The sequence below is a fragment of the Drosophila virilis genome, chromosome X, assembly GCF_030788295.1.
Source record: "Drosophila virilis strain 15010-1051.87 chromosome X, Dvir_AGI_RSII-ME, whole genome shotgun sequence".
NCBI lineage: Eukaryota > Metazoa > Arthropoda > Insecta > Diptera > Drosophilidae > Drosophila > Drosophila virilis.
In genome coordinates, this window is record NC_091543.1 from 25,055,196 (window position 1) to 25,075,976 (window position 20,781).

Below are 20,781 nucleotides of genomic sequence, written 5' to 3' on the forward strand. Positions count from 1 at the left end.
GCATATGCAAGAATTTTCGCTGCCATGCCGGTTAAGTCCTAAGGGGGTTTGGTCAGGTCAAAAAAAGCAATCAAAAGAAACAACTGCATTTGAAAGTGTCAGAGCATAGGAATTTGTGCACAGCACTTAAGAAACAGAATCATGAGCATGGCGCCAGTTCCAGTCATACAATTAATACGATTAAACGCACCACGTGCTTCCTTTCACACATTTGCAAACCGATTGCGGCGCACATTTGCATTGGGTAATCAGTCGTTGCCATTGTCACCGGCGCCTCTGCACTGCCGTCCGCTGTCAACGGGAGCAGCGATTCATACACACAAAGCACAGGTGGATGGTGCAGCCTTGTCGAGCGGCAAAAGATGCTACAGCAATGCCAGTAAGTAGACCCTGCTGTGACCCAGTTGATTACTCAACACTCAAAACACACACACATACACAATTTTAATAGAGGGACCACCGGCTGGCACAGAGACTGCGTCGCCATTGCTCTCAAAACTTTTTCCACAAACTTCGCCCGATGCGGACAGCAATGCCGAACAGGAACGCAAGAAGCGCGAAGAGGACGAGGCCAAGGAGAATGAACGCGCTTGGAAACGCATGAAACTGGGGTTAGCTGCCGCACAACCATTAGATCTGGTCAAATTGTTTTCATATTTATTACTTTTATGTTTATTTAGCTTTGCCATTTTTGGTGGCGGCGGCATTGCCACTGTGCTTTGGGGCATCTATAAGTTTGGACAACCCGAAAGGGATGCAGAGGGTCAGACCATAGAAGATGAGTTTACACACAAGCCGCTGGTACAACAATATTTGCAGCGCATGTGGAAATCGCTGCACTACTATCAAAAAATGATCCAGGAACCATCACGTGCGAAACTATTGCCTGATCCGCTTAAGCATCCATATGTGCAGCCGCGTTACACGCTTGTCCTAGAAATGAAGGATGTGCTGGTTCATCCGGATTGGACATATAAGACTGGGTGGCGCTTCAAGAAGCGCCCCGGCGTCGATCACTTTTTGCAGGAATGCGCCAAAGACTTTGAAATTGTTGTCTTTACTGCCGAACAGGGCATGACAGTATTTCCCATACTGGATGCCCTCGATCCCAATGGCTACATTATGTACCGCTTGGTTCGCGATGCCACCCATTTCGTTGATGGTCACCACGTCAAAAATCTGGACAATTTAAATCGCGACCTCAGACGCGTAAGTTTTCGTCTTAACCTTACGAACGTTTTAAGAAACTCATAAACCGAAAAAAAACAAGGTGTGAAGAACAATTTTAGTCCAAGATTAAATACCTTAACTCTCTAACTAAGAATATCAATATCATGGCCAAAAAATGTTGATACATTTATTATATTTGCAGGTAATTGTCATTGACTGGGATAGCAATGCCACTAAAATGCATCCGGACAACACATTTGGCATTGCGCGCTGGCATGGCAACGGCGATGATGCACAGCTCTATGATTTGATTGCGTTTTTGAAGAGTAAGCAAAGGACATCAAATTTAATCTGGTTAATACTCAAATATGTATGTTTGCATTCCAGTCATAGCGCAAAATGATGTGGATGATGTGCGTGAAGTGTTGCATTATTATCGTCAATTTGAGGATCCCATTAGCCAGTTTAGGGATAATCAACGCAAACTTGCCGAGCAAATGCAGGAAGCTGAACGCATCGAACAGTCGAAAGCCAAGCCGATGGTGAAGCAATGGTCTCGCAACATTCTGGGCCGCTAACTTCTGTACAACCGACGCTGCTGTTGCTGTCGCTCGTCGCACCATGCTAACCCACACAAAAGCCATAGTCGTTATATACACAGTAGTTGTATCCAGTTATAAACTACTTCTACATACACCCATCCCCATCCCAATCCCAATCCCTATGTTTTTAGTAAAAGGCGTGGCCAATGTAAGGAAAGGCATCTTCAAAAATCCCACACAGAGTGCTCCCCATACAAAGAAATATGTGAAAGTTCTTGCGAGTAAGCAAAATGCACGATTTTCTTTTGATACAAAAAAAAAGTATGCTGTTGTTTCATTCATTTTTTTTTTTTAATTCTTAATTCGCTAGTTCATTTTTCTTGGCAATGTAATTATCTTAAATTGCTAATATTAATAAAAAAAATATATATAATTCAAACTTATCCCTGCATTTAGTCAAGCATATACCAATTATCGGTAACAAATAAATGTGGCATATTTCTCTTTTGAGCAGAGCTTGCGATTAGGCATATTTCGTTGAATAGAGTCGTAGAGCAAGAAGCTTATGAATTATAATTACTTTAGTCTAATTAATATGCGTATGATACATATATCATCATTAGCATATTGAACAAATCTGATATCCTTTGGCTTTGCGTTCATTTGCATATTTCAAACTTTGCGCGCAATTCAATACATATATGTTAATATGTTGCGGGACATTATGTTAGCCTAGTTGAGATGCATTTCCTCCTATCGATAAATTTGTTCAACTGAATGAATGCGTTTAAATTTTTGCGCGTCCTTTGATTGGCGTTGTCAGAGCTGTTGCGAGTATGCATATGTGTGTATGCATGTGTGAGTTAACATTTAAATGTGTGTGGTCGCACTCCTGGAGTTGAGGAGCATGCGCTATGTGTGTTTTCCTATTTTAAATGTCAAAGTTGAACTCTATATCGGAGGCTACAATAGATTACAGGCCGCAGTGACAAGAGCAAACATCAGTATGCGTGTTTGTTTGTTTGTTTGTTGATTTTCCTGTTTCCGCTAAAACGACACAGCAGCAGCGCCTCGAACGTTTCGGTATGCTTGTGTTGATGGGGTTGCCGTTGCTGCTCGGCATATGAGCCCCAATACATATGTAAGTATTTACATAGATGGCAATCTAAATAATTCATTATCTAGTCTGTTTTTTTTTTTTTTTTTTTTTTGAAAGACTTATATGCACATTTATAAGTGGGATGCTTGGCAGCCCAGCGCGACCTTTACGTCAGTCAGTTGCCCCGAGCCATCAGCAACCCCCCTTTCCAAATAGACGCCAACGGCAACGAATCGCTTTTGCTCACTCTCTCTCACTCATTCTCTCTGTCTCTGTGCTACGCTGCACAAGGACGTCGACACCTGAGGTACGTAGCTGCAAACGTAAAAGACATACATATAATAGCGAAATCTGATTTGCAAACCCCTTTCGTAAATTTCCGCTGCCTACGGCTTAGACACAAGTGAGAGCGTTTCGCCTGTGCTTAGACGCTTTATCGCGCGGTTTTGCTACGTTGATCAAATCGAGTCGGGCGTTCTGCGAGACATTAGCCAACACTCCATTTCATTGAACATGACGTACAAAGATTTTAGCGTGTTACCAATTCAATATTAATATTAATTATGAATAGCGAAACTAAAAATGGTTTGTTTTAGAACTATTCGAAATTCACACGATTTCCTTATTTGTTACAAATAGCATCATCTGATTTAATACAAATGTTAACTGAACTTAAATGATTAGATGCAAAAAAGAGATCGAAACATAACTTAACTTTAACTAACCTTTTTAATTTATAGCAAATGCTAATTGTTATTGTAAATTATGGAACGAATTACTCGCTTCAATTGGCAAACGTGTTTACTGGAATGCCCCATACGCACACACTCTCTGTCTCTCTCTCTCTCTCTTCTCTATCACAGCAAGTTGGCGCTTCTGCTGCTGCTTTTCAGCTGGTTCGTTTTCGTTTTCAGTTCAAAAGCGAACGCGGACGTGTGTCGGTCGGTGCTGCCGTCGCTCGCAACGCCTACGCTTTCGTTCTCTGTGTGCGTTTTGTGATTGCAAAAAGCAGCAGCAACAGCAACAGCAAAAGGCAAGAAAATTAAACAAAAAATTTTCTTCTCGCGTGTGTGGATGTTTGCTAAGCAGCGCGTCAAAAACAGTTTTCATAAAAAGCGTCCAATCAGGGAACAATTTTCTGTTTTCTTTTCGTTGCTGTTGTTGTTTTTCATTTACAGTTTTGTTTTTAATCGGGCACAGCTGCTGGCAACACATACATAAGTGAGTTTTTTATAAGTGCAACATTAGTATGTTTTTGTTTTGTTTTTCCCTGTGCTGTGTTATTGTTGCAAAATTGTTGCAAGAAAATTGATAAATGCGCAAAACCATCAGGATAACAGTACTGTGTGCAGTGCGTCTGTGTGGCCAGGGGTGGGGTGGGTGGTCGTACGTTTAGTTGTGAGCGCGTAAACGTAAATGCGTAAGCTCAGACCCTGGACTAGAGCTTTGCTCTCTCCAGCTCCCAAGGTTTCTATCCCAGCAGCAGCAGCAGCAGCAAGAACAACAAGTACGAAACGCTGCACTCACACAATTAACATGCGTGTGTATGCATTACACATGCGTATGCATGCATGTGTAAGTGTGATGAGAATTTTCAACTGCAGTTTCGCATTTAAATTTGGAGCCCACCTTTTCCGTTTCCACATCGTGTTTCACGTTCTTTGCGTGTCTCGACGACCCCACACATTGTTGTGCGTGTGATTTGATTGAAGCTCCCAAAACGAGGCGCAGCTAAAATTAAATGGTTTGCGGTTCCCAGTTGTATCATTGAAATGTTCTCTTGTGCTAGTGATTTTTTTTCTTTTTTTTTTTTTTTGTTCTCTGTTGTGGTTGGCTGCTTTGAGCCTGGGGCTAAAATATGTATTTTAAGTGCGTGCGCTTGGATTAGCATTAGGCTGTTGTTGGCCACTGCTGCTGTATTAATACATAAATTATAAATAAACATAAAGCGCGCCACAGGTGTGCACAGAGAGCGAGTGCTCGACCCCTGCGAACAACACCCGTATACGTAATTGTATATGCGCGTCTCTGCCTCTGTCTCTGTCTAAGTGTGTGTGCCAAAAGTTTACCCACTTTTTCTGCTGCTGCTGCTGCTGCTCAACTCGTTAACCCTTGTACCTTGCACTGACTCTGCCACCTGCCGCGCATCTTGCTCGTGTGTTAATTCGGCTGCTCTTTCTCATGCACACACACACACACGAGCGCGCGCGCGCAAATTTTGGCGAAGCACCGAAGAAATGCAACAGAAAACCACTGTTAATGATCACCAATACAATCACAACTCTCATTGCTTCTTCTTTGCGCTGGCTAACGCACGCACTTCTCCTGCATTGTTGTTTTCGTCTCTCTGTCGCACTTCGCTTCCGGGGCTTTCACGTTCAATTATTTCTGCCTGAATGAATGGCCAGAAACAGCGGCAGCGCGTCATTTATTGTCGTTTGCGCTTTTGGGTTTTTTTTTTTATTTTTTTCTCTCCTCTTTTTTTTTTTTTTACATTTGCTTGTGTCCAATTACCGTGGCAATTTATTCATCAAGCAGCAAAGCGTACAAACAATAACACACTCAGCCCTTAAAAGTGTGTGGGCAAAGAAAGAGAGCGCAGCATCAGCTCTGCTACTCTTTCTGCTATTTGCTCTTGTTCTGTCTTGAAACGCATTACGTGCATTTACGTGTTGTGTTGGTTCTTGTTGCTCGCTTTACCGTTGCTATGCTAGCTTTGTGTCACACAGCTTATACAATTTTCAGTTATTTTGCTGCTGCGTCCCAAACTCCCCGCTGCGAACCCAGCCCAACCCCTTGACATACGCTTGATCGTTATAAAACAAACTGTAGATGACAGACAGGCCATAAACACGACCCGCGCTCATGTTACGTGCAAAGTGCACAGATTTATAAACGGATACATAACTAGTACAAGCATATGCATATGCATATGTATGTATGTATGTATGTATTTATTTACTCATTTTTGTTTTCTTTTTAACGGGCACAAACATACACACACATACACATCTGTACGTTTATTTACTATCACATACAGCTAAGATAAATCTGCAAAATGGGCTTTTTGGATTTTGTTTAGCACCGTTTTGTTTATTGTTTTTTACATTTTTCATTGCTTTTTTTTTTTTTTTTTTAACCTAAAATATAATTACCTATAGAGGATGGATGGCTTGCAATCTTTCTTTATTTTTAGTTCATGTTTCTTTCAACTTGATTGTAATCATATTTTTTTCTCTCTCAAACTTATGGGCGAAATCGTGTTGAAATTTGGGCGCTTTTGGCAGACTTTTACGATTTTCTAGATAAAACCCATTTTATTGTCTTGAGATTTATTGTGCGATAATATCTCGAAACGGTAATTTATATCAAAAATAGAGTTCATAAAACGCAGTCCAAAGGAAAAACGAAATACTTTCTTATAACCTGAACCCATTAAAAATGGGTAAAAAGGGTATAGAGTATATATTCTTGATCAGCATCAACTGTCGAGTCGATCTAGCCATGTCCGTCCGTCTGTCCGTGCGTATGAACGCAAGTATCTCAGAACCTATAAGAGCTAGAGATTTAAAATTTTAGATGTAGGTGCTCCTAGTTCCCGCGCAGATCGAGTTTGTTTCCGATAATCGATAACCGTTTGCCCCGTTTGCAAGTAATCGATACAAATCGATATCGACAATCTGTCTTATGAGCAATTTTGGTAAATAATAAGAGCTAGAGTCACGATAACATTAACTTTAAGTGAATCTCTAGATCTAGCTTGAAATGTGGTGTGTATGTTAATACGCACATAAGTATGTATCTATTTTCTGCCCATATTGTTTTCCCTCTCGCTCTCACACCGTTGTCCCCCATAATTATTGATTACTGTCCCTTGTGTCTCTTGTGTGCAGTATTGTTATTTAGTGGGCACATATCCAACACATAATGTGCATGGTGGGCGTGTGTGGGTGCTCAAAGGGCAAAGGGCACAGGGCACAGGGAAATGCAAAGCGTTGCGGGCGGGCTAAAATTGTCAATCATGAAATGCCATTAATTAAGTTCCAATTGCCAGAGAGACGGCCGCAAAGTGACCATCCAGGCAAGGCTGTGCCCATTAGGTGGATGGGCTCTATTCACAAGATGTTCAAGTACATACGTTTCTCATCTTCTTCTTCTTTCTTTTGTTATACCCAATGTAGACATATAGCTTACGGCCTTACAGATATGCGCAGGAAAATTCTGATATCCAGAAATACTGCTCGAGCGATATGATATAGTATTCCGATGTTAATAGGCTGTTGCTCACAGCAGGAACCTAACTCTTACACGATTATTACTATGATATAGTACAGTTGGTTCTTTGCAAAGCGACAGAGAAGTTAGAAGAAGTTATATACTTTATAGATTGGCGCATTTCGCGACAAAATTATAATATATTCTGCAAAAGTATATGAAGGGTTTCCGTTAAGCGGCATACGACATTTAGCATACGGCATAAACAATTTATCACACATAAAACGATAAGATTAAAATTATATTCGCAGTAGAGCAAGGTTTTTCAGGTAGGGCGAACACATGATGCCACTCCTCAGAGCTTAGACCGGACATGGCTGCGCATTTGTACGAGACTTATTCAATTAAAATTCATACTTTAAAACACCTGCTCAAGGTGATTCGTCATGAAATTTATTGAAGTTGACATCCGCACGGCAAATTAAATATATGAAGATACCTGATCGGGAAGTTCTGGCTGTTGTTTCTATGCAAACTTATCTCTTTCTAGATTAAGGCTATCATACAGCTGACACAGGAACTATAAGACGAAAACTGAGCTATTGTATATTACAACAACAAAAAATAAAAACCCTATATACATAAATCTTCTATAGTTATATCTATTTATAAATATACAAAAAGATCCCAACTCGTTTATCTGCGTTCCTTTGAAGATAACTATTCATTCATTGACGGACTGATAATTAATCAACTTCCAGCCCAAACTTTGCTAGTGTACTTTTTATTAATATTTACATGCCTAGTTGGGACATAGGAAAATATTGCTTTTAAAAAACATTTCGGTTTTGCATTTAATTGGCTTCAAACTCAATTTCACAGATAAATTCACTTGAGGCGTGTTTCATGCGTTTCGGAAATCCACTAATAAATAAAATAATCCAATTATGAAGACAAGCAACGCCGAAAAATTGGGCTAGCGTCGATTTCCAAGGCCAACTTGGAGTAAATATTTGCTAGCTTTTATGCAACTTATGAGAGATGTGTTAAGGAGAACCAGGGAGTATGTCGAATATGTGGGTCACAAATGGGAACTCGAACCGTGGCAAGATCAAGTCAAATTCGAGCTATAAGCTGTTTCTCAATTTTTTGTGCTTAGCGCAACGAGCAGCCGAACCTGACCTTAAAAATGAATGTACATATATGACATGGATTGAAACGGCTTAGTTGTCAAGCTCTATAGCTCTATGACCTTACGGTGCAAAGGTTAAGTTTGCAGTTTCTAGTCGAGCACTTATTTGACTGATATCTCAGGTATTTTAATTGTCTAGATGATCGTAAAAAGCCGAACGCAAAAAGCTGTACCATAAATCGCAAACATTGTTTACACTTTTATCTATACGGCGCTTGTCTGCGAATCCGCTTAAAAAGCTCTAATTAATTTGTTAAGTTGAGCATTTGGCTAAATATGCGAACAAGCGTGACGATCAGCACGTCATGTAATGGGATCGATTACATTCGAAAAACCATATAAACGAGGCTTCCCACTCTCTCTCTCTCTCTCTCTCGCTCTCTCGTTATACCCTGTGCCCATTGAATATGTCAAGTGTATCTGACAGGCGAAAGGGTCTGTTTGATGATACACTGTAGAGTAGGATATTCTTGGTCAGCATCAATAGACAAGTTAACTTGGCCTTGTCCGTCTTTGTGTTTGACCTTCAGTCAAAATAGAAGAGCTAGAGACTGCAAATCAGGTTTATAACAAAAAATCGATAGTTTTATGTTTTCATCATATCGATAAATATCGATTAGCAAATTCAATTTTGTTTTAGATTGTAAGAGCTGAATACAAAGTTGGAAAAGTTGATTGATTGATTGATTGGATTGAATATATAGGACCTTAACATTTTCTAAAGATCCAACTACAAACACTCAACTTATTTAATGTCCACATCTTCATAGTTAGGAACTGAGCTGGTTTTTGTTTGGTTTTTATGGAGGAAAATTGAAAAGAATGTTATTATGAAATGGGAGCAGGGTAGCTGCTAGTCGGTCACTCCCGACCCTCGTTTTCTTTTGTTTATCGCGTAGGTCAAGCGCTGACAAGAACAAAAACAAAATAGCCCTGTGTCAGCGAGGAATGGTCTCTTCTCTGTTCTTTGTGAGGGAAGGGGAGAGGGGGGGGGGCAGTTGTCGGTAGTCAACAATAAATCCAATTAGCAAAGCGGTTCAAGGTAACGGCAAAAAATATGCACGATAAACCAAATTCACTTGAAGTGTTCTTGTGATACCCTGTACTCATTAAAATGTCATAACGAACGTAACGTTCGTCTCTCATTTGAAGAAGTCTGAAGGGATTGAGATTTGAATCTTGGGAATTCGAATTGGTTATTGTTTCATTTCGATTTCTTTTTCGTTTGCGAATATTTAGGGATTAGTCTAATGGCCACTTGAAACTTGATGTAGGATATCTTGCAGTCGGTCAAATTGGGCGGGCAACTTCTTTTTGTGGTCGTTGCTGTGCTTGTTGCCTATTAAGAAATGCGAGCTGAGTCGACCTTATCGGACATTTTCATTCTCATTTTCATGCTGGCTCGTTGCCGCTAGTTGTTTAATTGACAGCTCGAGTGCTCCGCCTGACAGTCGGAATGTCGTCTCCCTGGGGCGAACCAATAAACGAGATGGTAATTCACATTTTAAAGCTCGCTCCATGCGGCGCTCATATTGCGGCACACAACATGGAAGCCATAGCAACTAGCTAAGGGAACGTTCCCGGCCACCAATCCCGCCCCTCCCCCACCCAACCTCAAGCTCAAGCAGCCCCAGGCCATAACTTAATCCAACCTTGCCACATTTGCAGGTCATAGACGCCAGCAACGCCTCCGCCATGCGCAGCACAAGCAGCAGCGGCAATAACAACAGCCAAACCAGCAGCAGCAGCAGCAGCAACAACAACAACAACAAAAACTTTAACAACAACCGATGATTGCCTGAGGCATAAGAATACTATCAGAAAGAGAGAGAGAGAGAGAGAGAGAGAGAGAGAGAGACAGCCAGTTGGAGCGAGTGGGCGAGAGACCGAGCACACTTGAAGGCAACACATCAAAACCCGCCGTATTACAACCAAAGACGCTGACCAAAATTATATAAAAATAACCAAAAATGTTGATCAAAGAGTACCGCATACCACTGCCCCTCACCGTCGAGGAGTACCGGATCGCCCAGCTGTATATGATAGCGGTAAGTTTCCCATAGAGCTAACTAACTAACTAACTAGACGTAGTTCGTCTCAGCTCCTGTCTAGAAACAGTCCATGCTCTGTCTGTCAACCTTTTCCGGAGCCACCGAATTTCTTTCGAATTCCCCAAAACCCAAAACCTGTACCTTATGTCATATAAGGCTAGGTAAATCTATTTGGACTAACCTCTCGCTAGTGCCTCACCTGTGTCCATAGTCTTCATCAGAGTTCTATGTCCAATCCTCCATCTTCTAAACATGCTAAATAAGGCCTAGTATATTTTACCTATGGAATGTAGCTGTTTCCTTAATCCTATGCTAAGCTATAAGCAAAATAAAAAACTTATTTTCGGACTAACTATTTAATTATTTATTTGCGGCGCACAGAAAAAGAGCCGCGAGGAAAGCCATGGTGAAGGCAGCGGCGTCGAGATCATGATCAATGAGCCCTATAAAGATGGACCCGGCGGCGATGGGCAGTACACGAAAAAGATCTATCACGTGGGCAGCCATTTGCCAGGCTGGATAAAAAGTAAGTGAGGTTTATTTCTCTAATTCCATTAGCTAGTATATATATATACATATATATTCTTAAACCGAGTCGAGATTTCAGGAGCTGAACACTTTCTATTTGGAACCTTCTATTAAATGCGCAGATCACGTTTAATTTATACATAATATATATAATAATAATTATTTACAGACGTCAAAAATAATTCACTTTTTGATTAGTTTCAAATTTTAACTGCTGTTTGTCATATTTAAGATCTGCAAATTTGTCAAAGATCGGACTAGAAGCACAAGAGTCATTCAAGAATAATAAATAATCTAAAGCGTGGGCTTGAGTTTCCCCGTCTGGGTACAGGGTATCTGCTAGTCAAACACTAGCGACTATCGACTCTTTAAAAACAATTTTTTCTTTTTCTAATAATCAAATGCATTCGACTGGATGTCTTTTAGGTCTGTTGCCAAAGAGTGCACTGACCGTCGAGGAGGAGGCATGGAATGCCTATCCATATACGCGAACACGCTACACCTGTCCCTTTGTGGAGAAATTCTCGCTGGACATTGAGACCTATTACCATCCGGACAATGGCTTTCAGGATAATGTGTTTCAGCTATCCGGCAGCGATCTGCGCAATCGCGTTGTGGGTAGGTCAAAGATATAATAAAAATAAATAAAACTGAGCCGAATAAATTGATTTCCTAATTTTGCTACAGATGTAATTGATATTGTCAAGGATCAGTTGTGGGGCGGCGATTATGTAAAGGAGGAGGATCCCAAGCATTTTGTATCGGATAAGACGGGACGCGGTCCGTTGGCCGACGATTGGCTGGAGGAGTATTGGCGCGAGGTGAAGGGCAAAAAGCAGCCAACGGCACGCAACATGTCCCTGATGACCGCCTACAAGATCTGTCGCGTCGAATTCCGCTATTGGGGCATGCAAACCAAGCTGGAGAAATTCATACATGATGTGGCGCTGCGCAAGACAATGCTCCGAGCCCATCGCCAGGCCTGGGCGTGGCAAGATGAGTGGCATGGCCTAACCATTGAGGATATACGCGAGCTGGAGCGCCAAACCCAGCTGGCCCTGGCCAAGAAAATGGGCGGTGGCGAGGAGTGCAGTGATGGTAAGCACACGTCCAGATCGGTCTAAATTCACATAATGACCATCTCTTTCGCACGACGAGCAGACAGCACCTCGGAGCCATATGTGAGCAGCGCAACAACGGCCCCATCTTTGGGCACCAGTGAGCGCAAGAAGTCTGCGCCGGCATTGCCGCCCATTGTCACACAACAACCACCGAGCGCCGAGGCCAGCTCCGACGAGGAGGAGGATGACGATGATGATGAGGACGAGAATGACGGGGTCGGCACTAATGTGGAGCTGGGCGCTGCTCAAAGCAGCAGCAATCAACGCTCGCGTTCCCAGAGCATTCAGTTGGCCAACAAGGCCAAGTTTGGCTCAAAAGGTGCCCTACATTCGCCAGTGGGATCTGCACACAGTTTTGATTTGCAGGTGAGAGACGCTACGGATCTTGCTGCTGCTGCGGTGGCTTTCATCCATTGTGCTGTGCTGTATCAATGTTGTTGTCTCTCTCTCCTTTACTCTGTCATTGTCCTGTGTTGCTTCACTTTCGTTCGCTACAAGTCGAGCAAAGGAGCTGCTAATTTTTGCAATTAACCATGATTTGTCTGCGCCATGCAAATGTCGTTGGCAACATATTTCATTGGCAACATTTCATTTGCCTATAAACACTGTTGCTTGCTGTGTGCAACATTTGGCAAGGTGGCAACGCCGCAATTCATATTTTCTGCTAGTCTGCTTAATAAATAATTCACAGAATCATTTAAATAACTGGCGATCAACCTTAACGGGCACATAAAAAACTGTGCTTTTTACTGTCGATGGCCAGTCATACATTTATCCAGGGCTTAAAATAATATACGGACTGGAAGTTGTACAAGAACTAAGTGCAATGTCTTACTCAGCATTAATCCTGAGAATCGTAAACATTAAAACCACACACAATTTATTTGCGATTCGAGCTTCAATGTTCCAGTATTTGTTGATCAAATTTACAAATTCGTTTATTTGGCTTTTGTGGCGCTTTCTTGAACTGGTAAAAAAGCAGGCGAAAATGTAATTTAATTATTTGTATTTATTTATTTTTAACGTATGTTTTCATTTTGCATATACAAATTATGTGTGCGCATCGAATTTCGTTAATGTTCGAATTGTTTTGTTTTTGTGTTCTGTCCTTTGAGCTGTGTTCTTACCAAAAAAAAAAAAAAAATAAAATAAATAAATAAAATAATCTTTGATTTGCTCTTGTCACACAAATTCAAATCCAACAACTACCACAAAAAAAAAAAAAACACACACACACACTCCGACATCGATCAGATTCCGTTCCATGAGCTGCCCAAAAAATCGCATGCAAAGCCAGCACCACGCAGACATGTAAGTTTTAATTTCAGTTGCAGCTCCCGCTTCTTCCATTTAGGATCCCCAAGTAGACCAACATATATCGATTGATAGCAGCCCAACAATATACAATTAACGTATGCATATTAATGAGTTTTCTTTGTGCCTGCATGCAGGTGGCCAACTGGCGAATGGAGCGTCTTGAGGTGGACTCCAAATCGAACTCAGACGAGGAGTTCTTTGATTGTTTGGGTAAGTGCGCTGTGGCATGTTCAATATGGATGTCCGACTAATTTATGCTTCTCTTGCAGACACAAACGAAACGAACTCGTTGGCGAAATGGAGCTCACTCGAGCTGCTGGGTGAGGGCGATGATAGTCCACCGCCGCATGGCGGCTGTTCCAGCGGCAGTGCTGGGGGCGTTGGCGGCATCGCTGGACGCCATAAACAAGATGACAGCATATTTAATCAGGACTTTTTAATGCGCGTCGCTTCGGAGCGCGGCAACAAGCGTCAGTTACGCTCCTCGGCCAGCATCGATCGTAGTCACGATTCATCACCGCCGGGCTCACCGAGCACCCCATCTTGCCCCACCACCATATTGATGCTGGTGGTGCACGCTGGCAGTGTGTTGGATGCAGCCAGCGAGCTAACCGCCAAAAAGTCGGATGTAACAACATTTCGAGGTTCATTTGAGGCCGTTATGCGTCAGCATTATCCCAGTCTCCTGACGCATATGACCATTAAGATGGTACCGTGCCCCTCGATTTGTACCGACGCACTTGGCATACTGTCCAGCCTCAGCCCGTATTCGTTTGATGCGTCACCCTCGGCAACGGATATACCAAATATAGCGGATGTGCCAATTGGAGCCATACCGCTATTGGCCGTGGCCTCTCCAGAATTCCAGGAGACAGTCAACAAGACCGTGGCCGCTGCCAACATTGTCTATCATGAGTTCCTCAAGTCGGAAGAGGGTCATGGCTTTTCCGGCCAAATAGTTATGTTGGGCGACTCAATGGGCTCCCTGCTGGCCTACGAAGCATTGTGTCGTTCCAATGGCAGCCAGTCAAATGCCGCCAATCAGACAGCGGGTCACGGCTCGATTAGCGCTGGCGGCGGCGATTGCAGCCGCATGTCCCGCATGGATGATGATGAGCGTTTCATTGACTCCGATTTGGATGCGAAACGCTTGCTGGTAGCACCATCGCCGCGACGTCGTCGCTCCAGTTCCTCAAGCGATTCACGTGCCACCAAATTGGACTTTGAGGTCAGCGATTTCTTTATGTTCGGCTCACCGTTGTCTGTTGTGCTTGCCGCACGAAAACTGCATGATGCCAAAGCGGCGCTGGCTCGTCCCAATTGCCATCAGGTATATAATCTGTTCCATCCAACCGATCCAATTGCCTCACGCCTCGAGCCGCTACTAAGTGCACGCTTCTCCATACTGTCGCCGGTCAATGTGCCACGCTATGCCAAATATCCGTTGGGCAACGGACAGCCGCTGCATTTATGTAAGTTAAGATTTAGATGCATAGATTGACATGCATTACAGTAACACATGATTAAATCCAACCCATTTTCTCTTTGTCTCGCTCTCTCGCCCTCTCGCTCTTTGTGATGCAGTGGAGGTAATACAATCGCATCCGCAGCATTTTAATGATGGCAACAATTTGCTGTCCAGCAGACGCCTTTCGGATGCATCGATGCAGAGCACCATTTCGGGTCTCATTGAGAATGTTTCGCTTAGTACTATACACTCCCGTAAGTGTGCATCTGAATCGAGCACAGATGACTTTACAAATGATTGCCAACACAAATTTCATATTGCAGTTCAGAACAAATGGTGGGGCACAAAGCGCTTAGATTATGCGCTTTATTGTCCAGAGGGCTTAAGCAATTTTCCGGCACACGCACTGCCGCATTTATTCCATGCCAGCTATTGGGAGAGTCCCGATGTGATTGCTTTTATATTGCGCCAAATTGGCAAATTCGAGGGCATACCGTTTGTGGGCTCGCACGATGACAAGGACAACACCACATCATTTCATCCGGGGCAGCCGCGCGAGAAGTGGATCAAGAAGCGTACATCCGTCAAGCTAAAGAATGTGGCGGCCAATCATCGGGCCAACGATGTCATTGTGCAGGAGGGGCGCGAACAGCGTTTAAATGCGCGCTTCATGTATGGACCGCTCGATATGATAACGTTGCATGGGGAGAAGGTGGACGTGCACATTATGAAGGATCCACCGGCTGGCGAATGGACATTCCTAACTACCGAAGTGACCGACAAAAATGGACGCATCTCGTACAGCATTCCCGACCAACTGTCTCTCGGCTATGGCATTTATCCGGTCAAGATGGTGGTGCGCGGCGATCACACATCTGTCGATTGCTATATGGCGGTGGTTCCCCCGCTGACCGAGTGCGTTGTATTCAGTATTGATGGCTCCTTTACGGCATCCATGTCGGTGACTGGGCGTGATCCAAAGGTGCGCGCCGGTGCAGTCGATGTCTGTCGCCATTGGCAAGAGTTGGGCTATTTGCTTATCTATATCACCGGACGGCCGGATATGCAACAGCAGCGTGTTGTCTCCTGGCTCAGCCAGCACAATTTTCCACATGGCCTAATTTCGTTCGCCGATGGACTCTCCACCGATCCGCTGGGCCACAAGACCGCCTATCTCAATAATCTCGTGCAAAATCATGGAATCTCAATTACCGCCGCTTACGGCAGCAGCAAGGATATTAGCGTCTACACCAATGTGGGCATGCGACCCGAGCAGATCTTTATTGTTGGCAAGGTACATCTTCGAATCCTCAAGAAACATGTTTGCCTTATCTATAACATATTGTTGGCTTTATGCGCTTATACGTTTTCAATGCACAACAATTATGAAACGTAAGAGACATACGCAAACATCTGTGACCCATTAATATATATATATACATAGCTATATTTATACTTGATCAGAGCTCAGTCTTCGATCAATTTATAGTATTTTTTTTTTGTAGTTTCTTATCTTGTACTAGCCATAGCCAGGTCACATTTATATCACATAATTGATAAGTGTTTTAACATATATTTATTTGTTTTCAGGTGGGCAAGAAACTGCAATCGAATGCAACTGTGCTCAGCGAGGGATATGCCGCCCATTTGGCTGGTCTACAGGTGGTCGGTGGCTCCCGCCCGGCCAAGGGTAATGCCCGTATGGTTATACCACGTGGCTGCTTCAATCTGCCTGGACAATCGGCAAATCCGCGACGCAGAAGGTAGGTCGCACCAATGAGAAAGCACATTTGTGGTTACCAGGCTAACAGGCTACCAGGCTCCCAGGCTGGAGCCGGCATGCGGCAGCTGTGGTGGAGTCTTCTTCTGTCTTGTCTGTGTAAATTGTATATATGTATGTGTATGTGTTAGTGTTAATTGGCAAATATTTGTATAATGTGTATTGTATTCTAAGTATTTGGTGTTTTGTGCCCATTTATTTATTTATTTTATTTTAATTTCTTGTTAACCTTTTGTTTATGCTTTATGTCTTTAATTGTTGGTTTGATTCGTATTGTGTTCGAGTGCTGCTGACACGGCGCATGCACAGAGTTCCGTGTCTGAAACGTTGTCCCACGTTAACAGCCATTGGCTAATATTGTAATTGAGCTAAAAAAAACCCCTCTCTCTCTCTCTGTGGAGCCACCTAATCATGCATCATGTCTCCTTCCAAATACCCCACAAACCAACACCAACACCCCATCCAAATATGGCCAAATATGATCAGCAATGCGTTTGAGGCCCAACCTTCCACGCCCAACAGCAACAGCCTCGCCCAACTGAACGAGGGCATTGTGTATGAGCATGAGCCTGCCGGCAAGGATGATGTCCCGGCCCAGTCCCCTCGCAGTCCCGCCTGAGTCAGCATCCCATTTGGCCCTGGCCTCTGTGTACATCCGCCCCTCCACAAGCAGCAGCAGACACAAAACTTTGCCTAGTCCACAAAAAATCAATATATAAATAATATTTTGTTATGATTTTCATGGTTTTAGCCCTAAGTTATCGAAAACTATTTAAATGCCGTATTATTAATATGCTAAGTTATAGTTTTATTTTGTTATATATAATTATATACACATGTATATTTATTAGTGCTTTTCATATTGTATTATTTGGTTTGATATTATTGTTATTGTATATAACGAGGACAAAACAAAAGCAACAGGAAACAAAATCTGGCCAAAAAGGCAACCAGCACACATACATACAAGTATGCATACATACATACACATATGTACATACATATCTGTGTGCATATACCAGCGATATACATATACATACATATGCAATAAAGAGCTTCAACTATTTATTTATTTAGAGTAACATAAACACAAATATATATATACATATATACATATATGTTTATATATTTGTATATATGTACTTCCTAGACGTACATACATATGATTTATAACGTTACGATTTCGTCATGTATCTTTTCTTTGTTTGTTTCTTGATTTTGATAAACAACGCTTTAACCCCTTACTGCAACACGTCACGCCCCCCGCCCCCTACCCCTCGCTCTATATTGATGCGATTCGCACACGCACACACACACACGTACACGTACACGTACACTTACACACACTGGCACATAAATGATCAAATGTATATCAAAATAGGCTGCATGAACAAGCAACAAATGATGTTTAAAACGTTTACCAACACTGTAGTTGATATGCAAACGCGTAACGCATTAGTTTAAAAACCGTTACAAAAGAGTTGAGAGTTTGAATAATTTCTTTAGTTGAGTTTGGTTTGTTTGATATGCTTTTCATGCATTTTAGCTGAGCATTTTATGTTAATTCTGTGTTGTGCAATAAACAAATTGCAAAAAATAAAAAAAAAAAAATCAATATATATATATAATAGAAAGTATATATATTGAATTGGAAAAGCGCTATCAACTAAAACCTTACACTCAACTTTACCTCTGTCTTTTTTCCAAAAAAAAAAAAAAAAAAAAATAACCTCCGCAAACTCTAAACTTTATTCTAATATGAAACATTTTGACATCAAATCAACACACCCAACACACACACACACACACACACATGCTACAAACCCAATACCTTGACATCGTATTGAATGTGCAGCAACGAGACGGGCCTTTCATCACCGATTCGCAGTGGCTATCTAAAGCGCAAGACCTATCTGAGCCATCACTAGGTCCCAGCAGGAGGGAGCTAAGCCAAAAGAGACAGAGACAGAGAGAGAGAAAGGAGTATCGTATTTTAGTTTATATAGCATATGCTGAACGATCGATAAGAAACGCAACCAGCAACTCTCGCAATTACCAGCCACATGCAATTTGCAATCAACTATATATATAGATATATATCTATTACGATATCAATGTGTAAACCTACCTAACAAGTGCTTCTCGAACGTGTTTAGATGACCTGCAGTAAATACCCAATTACCATCATAATTATATAATATTGGATCAGCAACAACAACAACAACAACAAAACATCTCAGCATCGATGCCACCATAAACCACATCTGTGTATAAAACATAAAACACTTATATTATGCGCAATATATAGCAAATTATATGGTGTATATACAAAATACAATAATCAAAAAAAAAAAAAAAAAAAAAAAAGAAACCTAAAAAAAAACTCAATTGTACATCATAAAACAAAAGTCAAATGTGTCACGCGGTGAGTAGACGACATCAATTGCAGTTAGCTGCAATAACTGTAATTTAAACAATATATATATAAATATAAACAATTAGCTTTATCTGTCATTATTGGGCATAAATTAAGAAAGCTATAGTTTCAGTGAGGCAAAAACTATTTTTAAACAAAAATTTCAATCAGAATGTAAATTGTTAAAAAGTAAATTATGTTTTGTTTTTTAGGAAAAGCTTAGCAGAGTCTAAAAAAGATAATAATGCCCCAAGCCAAGTTGTGATTAGATACTTTTGCAAAATAGTTATTCATATGCAACATTAAGCTTTAGTTTCAAGAAAAATGTCTGCTCTTGTTTTGTTTTGGTGCAAATACGTTTAATTAAAGCCTATTTTTGATCTATTTCTCAGGTACCTGGAAAGAAAGACTGTTTCCTCCTGTTGTTTGATGGTTTTTCAAACCACTTAAAGAAAATTACAAATCACACAAAAACAAAAACGAAAAAAAATCAATTGACAACATTTTCAAAAGCAGTCGACGTACTTTTAAGTACGCTTACTGCAAGCCTATGTGCTATATATTGTATAAGAAAATTGCTAAAAACAATACAAAAAAAAAAACGAAAAAGAAAAAGAGAACTCTATATATTTACTCTACGAAACCGTTTAACATATGCAAGCGAACAAAGTTCAATAATGTGGCATCAAATGTGAAAGGACAAAGAACAACTGGGAGATAAGTACAACTTGGAGATAAGATAAACGAGTATTACGAAAGATCTCTATATGAACTGCTTGACGGACGTCTAATGGCGAATTCCATGCATTTCCTTAACCAAGCAAAAACCAAAATAATAATCATATATATGTCATATAAACAATGAAAACCTGAACCAATTGCAGTCGAAATCCAACAAAAAAACCCACAATTCTACTTATGTGTGTGTGCGTGTGTGTGTGTGTGTGTGTGTGTGTGTGCGTAGGTGCGTGAAAAGCTGAAAAGAAAACAATCCGATTCTATATATTGTAAACCTTAAGCAAACACGTCAGAAATCTCTATAATTGTGATAGTTTTTCGCTACAACAACAACAACAACAACAGCAACAACAACAAAAGAAACAAATTTCTAAAATCTATTCAAAATGTTTGTATTGTTAAAAGTAAATATATATATATACACAGATATATACTCAAAAAAAAAAAAAATATTTAAAATTTCCTAAGCTTTGGAAAATATCAAGAAAATTAAAATTTTCATTAAATTCAAAACAATTTTCTTGTCTCCAAAAAAGAACGAAAAATGTTCATTTTATGGCTATACATTTTTCTTGTTTTTTTTTTCAAATTTTTAGCACACATTTTCTTTGAGTGTACATAAAAGAAAGAAAGAGAAAATCATATAAAATGTTAAAAATTCAACTTGTAATCAAATTTTGTAATGCGACATGCATACATATACATATACATAAATATATATATATATATACATAAATATATATATATATATATATATATATATATATATATATACATATACATAAATATATATATATACATAAATATATATATATATATATATATATATATATACATATACATAAATATATATATATATATATATATATATATATATATATATATATATATATATATATATATAGATTATATCTGTTCTGTTTATTCTGTTCAAGTTCAGAAGCATTTAGTTGTTCCTCTCGTAACCCATGAGTATGTATATAGCTAATGCGTATATGTGAATTATCTGCCCGTAAGCCGGATTTAACAATAATCAAAAAAACAGCGCTCATTTGTGATAAACAATAATTGAGTACATACATACATATATACATACAATATTGACAGAATCTGCAATCCTAAACTAAATGCGACCTGAAGAAGT

The 20,781-nt window shown here is 40.7% G+C and overlaps 2 protein-coding genes across 12 annotated transcripts; both read left to right on the top strand.

The window, feature by feature from the left end:
* Positions 1–9: 9 nt before the first annotated feature.
* Positions 10–2,093, top strand: ttm50 (tiny tim 50). Its single transcript, XM_002055205.4, has 5 exons — positions 10–379; positions 452–611; positions 681–1,209; positions 1,373–1,496; positions 1,558–2,093. The coding sequence occupies exons 1-5, from the start codon at positions 142–144 to the stop codon at positions 1,746–1,748; spliced, it is 1,242 nt and encodes a 413-aa protein (XP_002055241.1). The 5' UTR covers positions 10–141; the 3' UTR covers positions 1,749–2,093.
* A 742-nt stretch (positions 2,094–2,835) lies between these two features.
* rdgB (retinal degeneration B) lies at positions 2,836–20,060 on the top strand. 11 transcript variants are annotated; one of them, XR_011416012.1, is made up of 14 exons: positions 3,728–4,032; positions 9,887–10,266; positions 10,651–10,795; positions 11,224–11,415; positions 11,485–11,895; positions 11,959–12,284; positions 13,173–13,229; positions 13,370–13,445; positions 13,505–14,707; positions 14,820–14,957; positions 15,027–15,997; positions 16,294–16,466; positions 18,640–18,908; positions 19,292–20,060. XR_011416012.1 is itself a non-coding variant. In XM_032440128.2 (13 exons), exons 2-13 carry the CDS (start codon positions 10,189–10,191, stop codon positions 17,100–17,102), a joined length of 3,903 nt encoding a protein of 1,300 aa, XP_032296019.1. In that variant the 5' UTR covers positions 2,836–2,853; positions 9,887–10,188; the 3' UTR covers positions 17,103–17,551. The 11 variants fall into 11 exon arrangements, 10 of the variants coding, with proteins under 10 accessions (XP_032296019.1, XP_032296017.1, XP_070062759.1 ...); XM_032440128.2 differs by lacking the exons at positions 3,728–4,032; positions 18,640–18,908; positions 19,292–20,060 and adding exons at positions 2,836–2,853; positions 16,970–17,551; XM_032440126.2 differs by lacking the exons at positions 3,728–4,032; positions 18,640–18,908; positions 19,292–20,060 and adding exons at positions 3,100–3,118; positions 16,970–17,551.
* Positions 20,061–20,781: the final 721 nt, after the last annotated feature.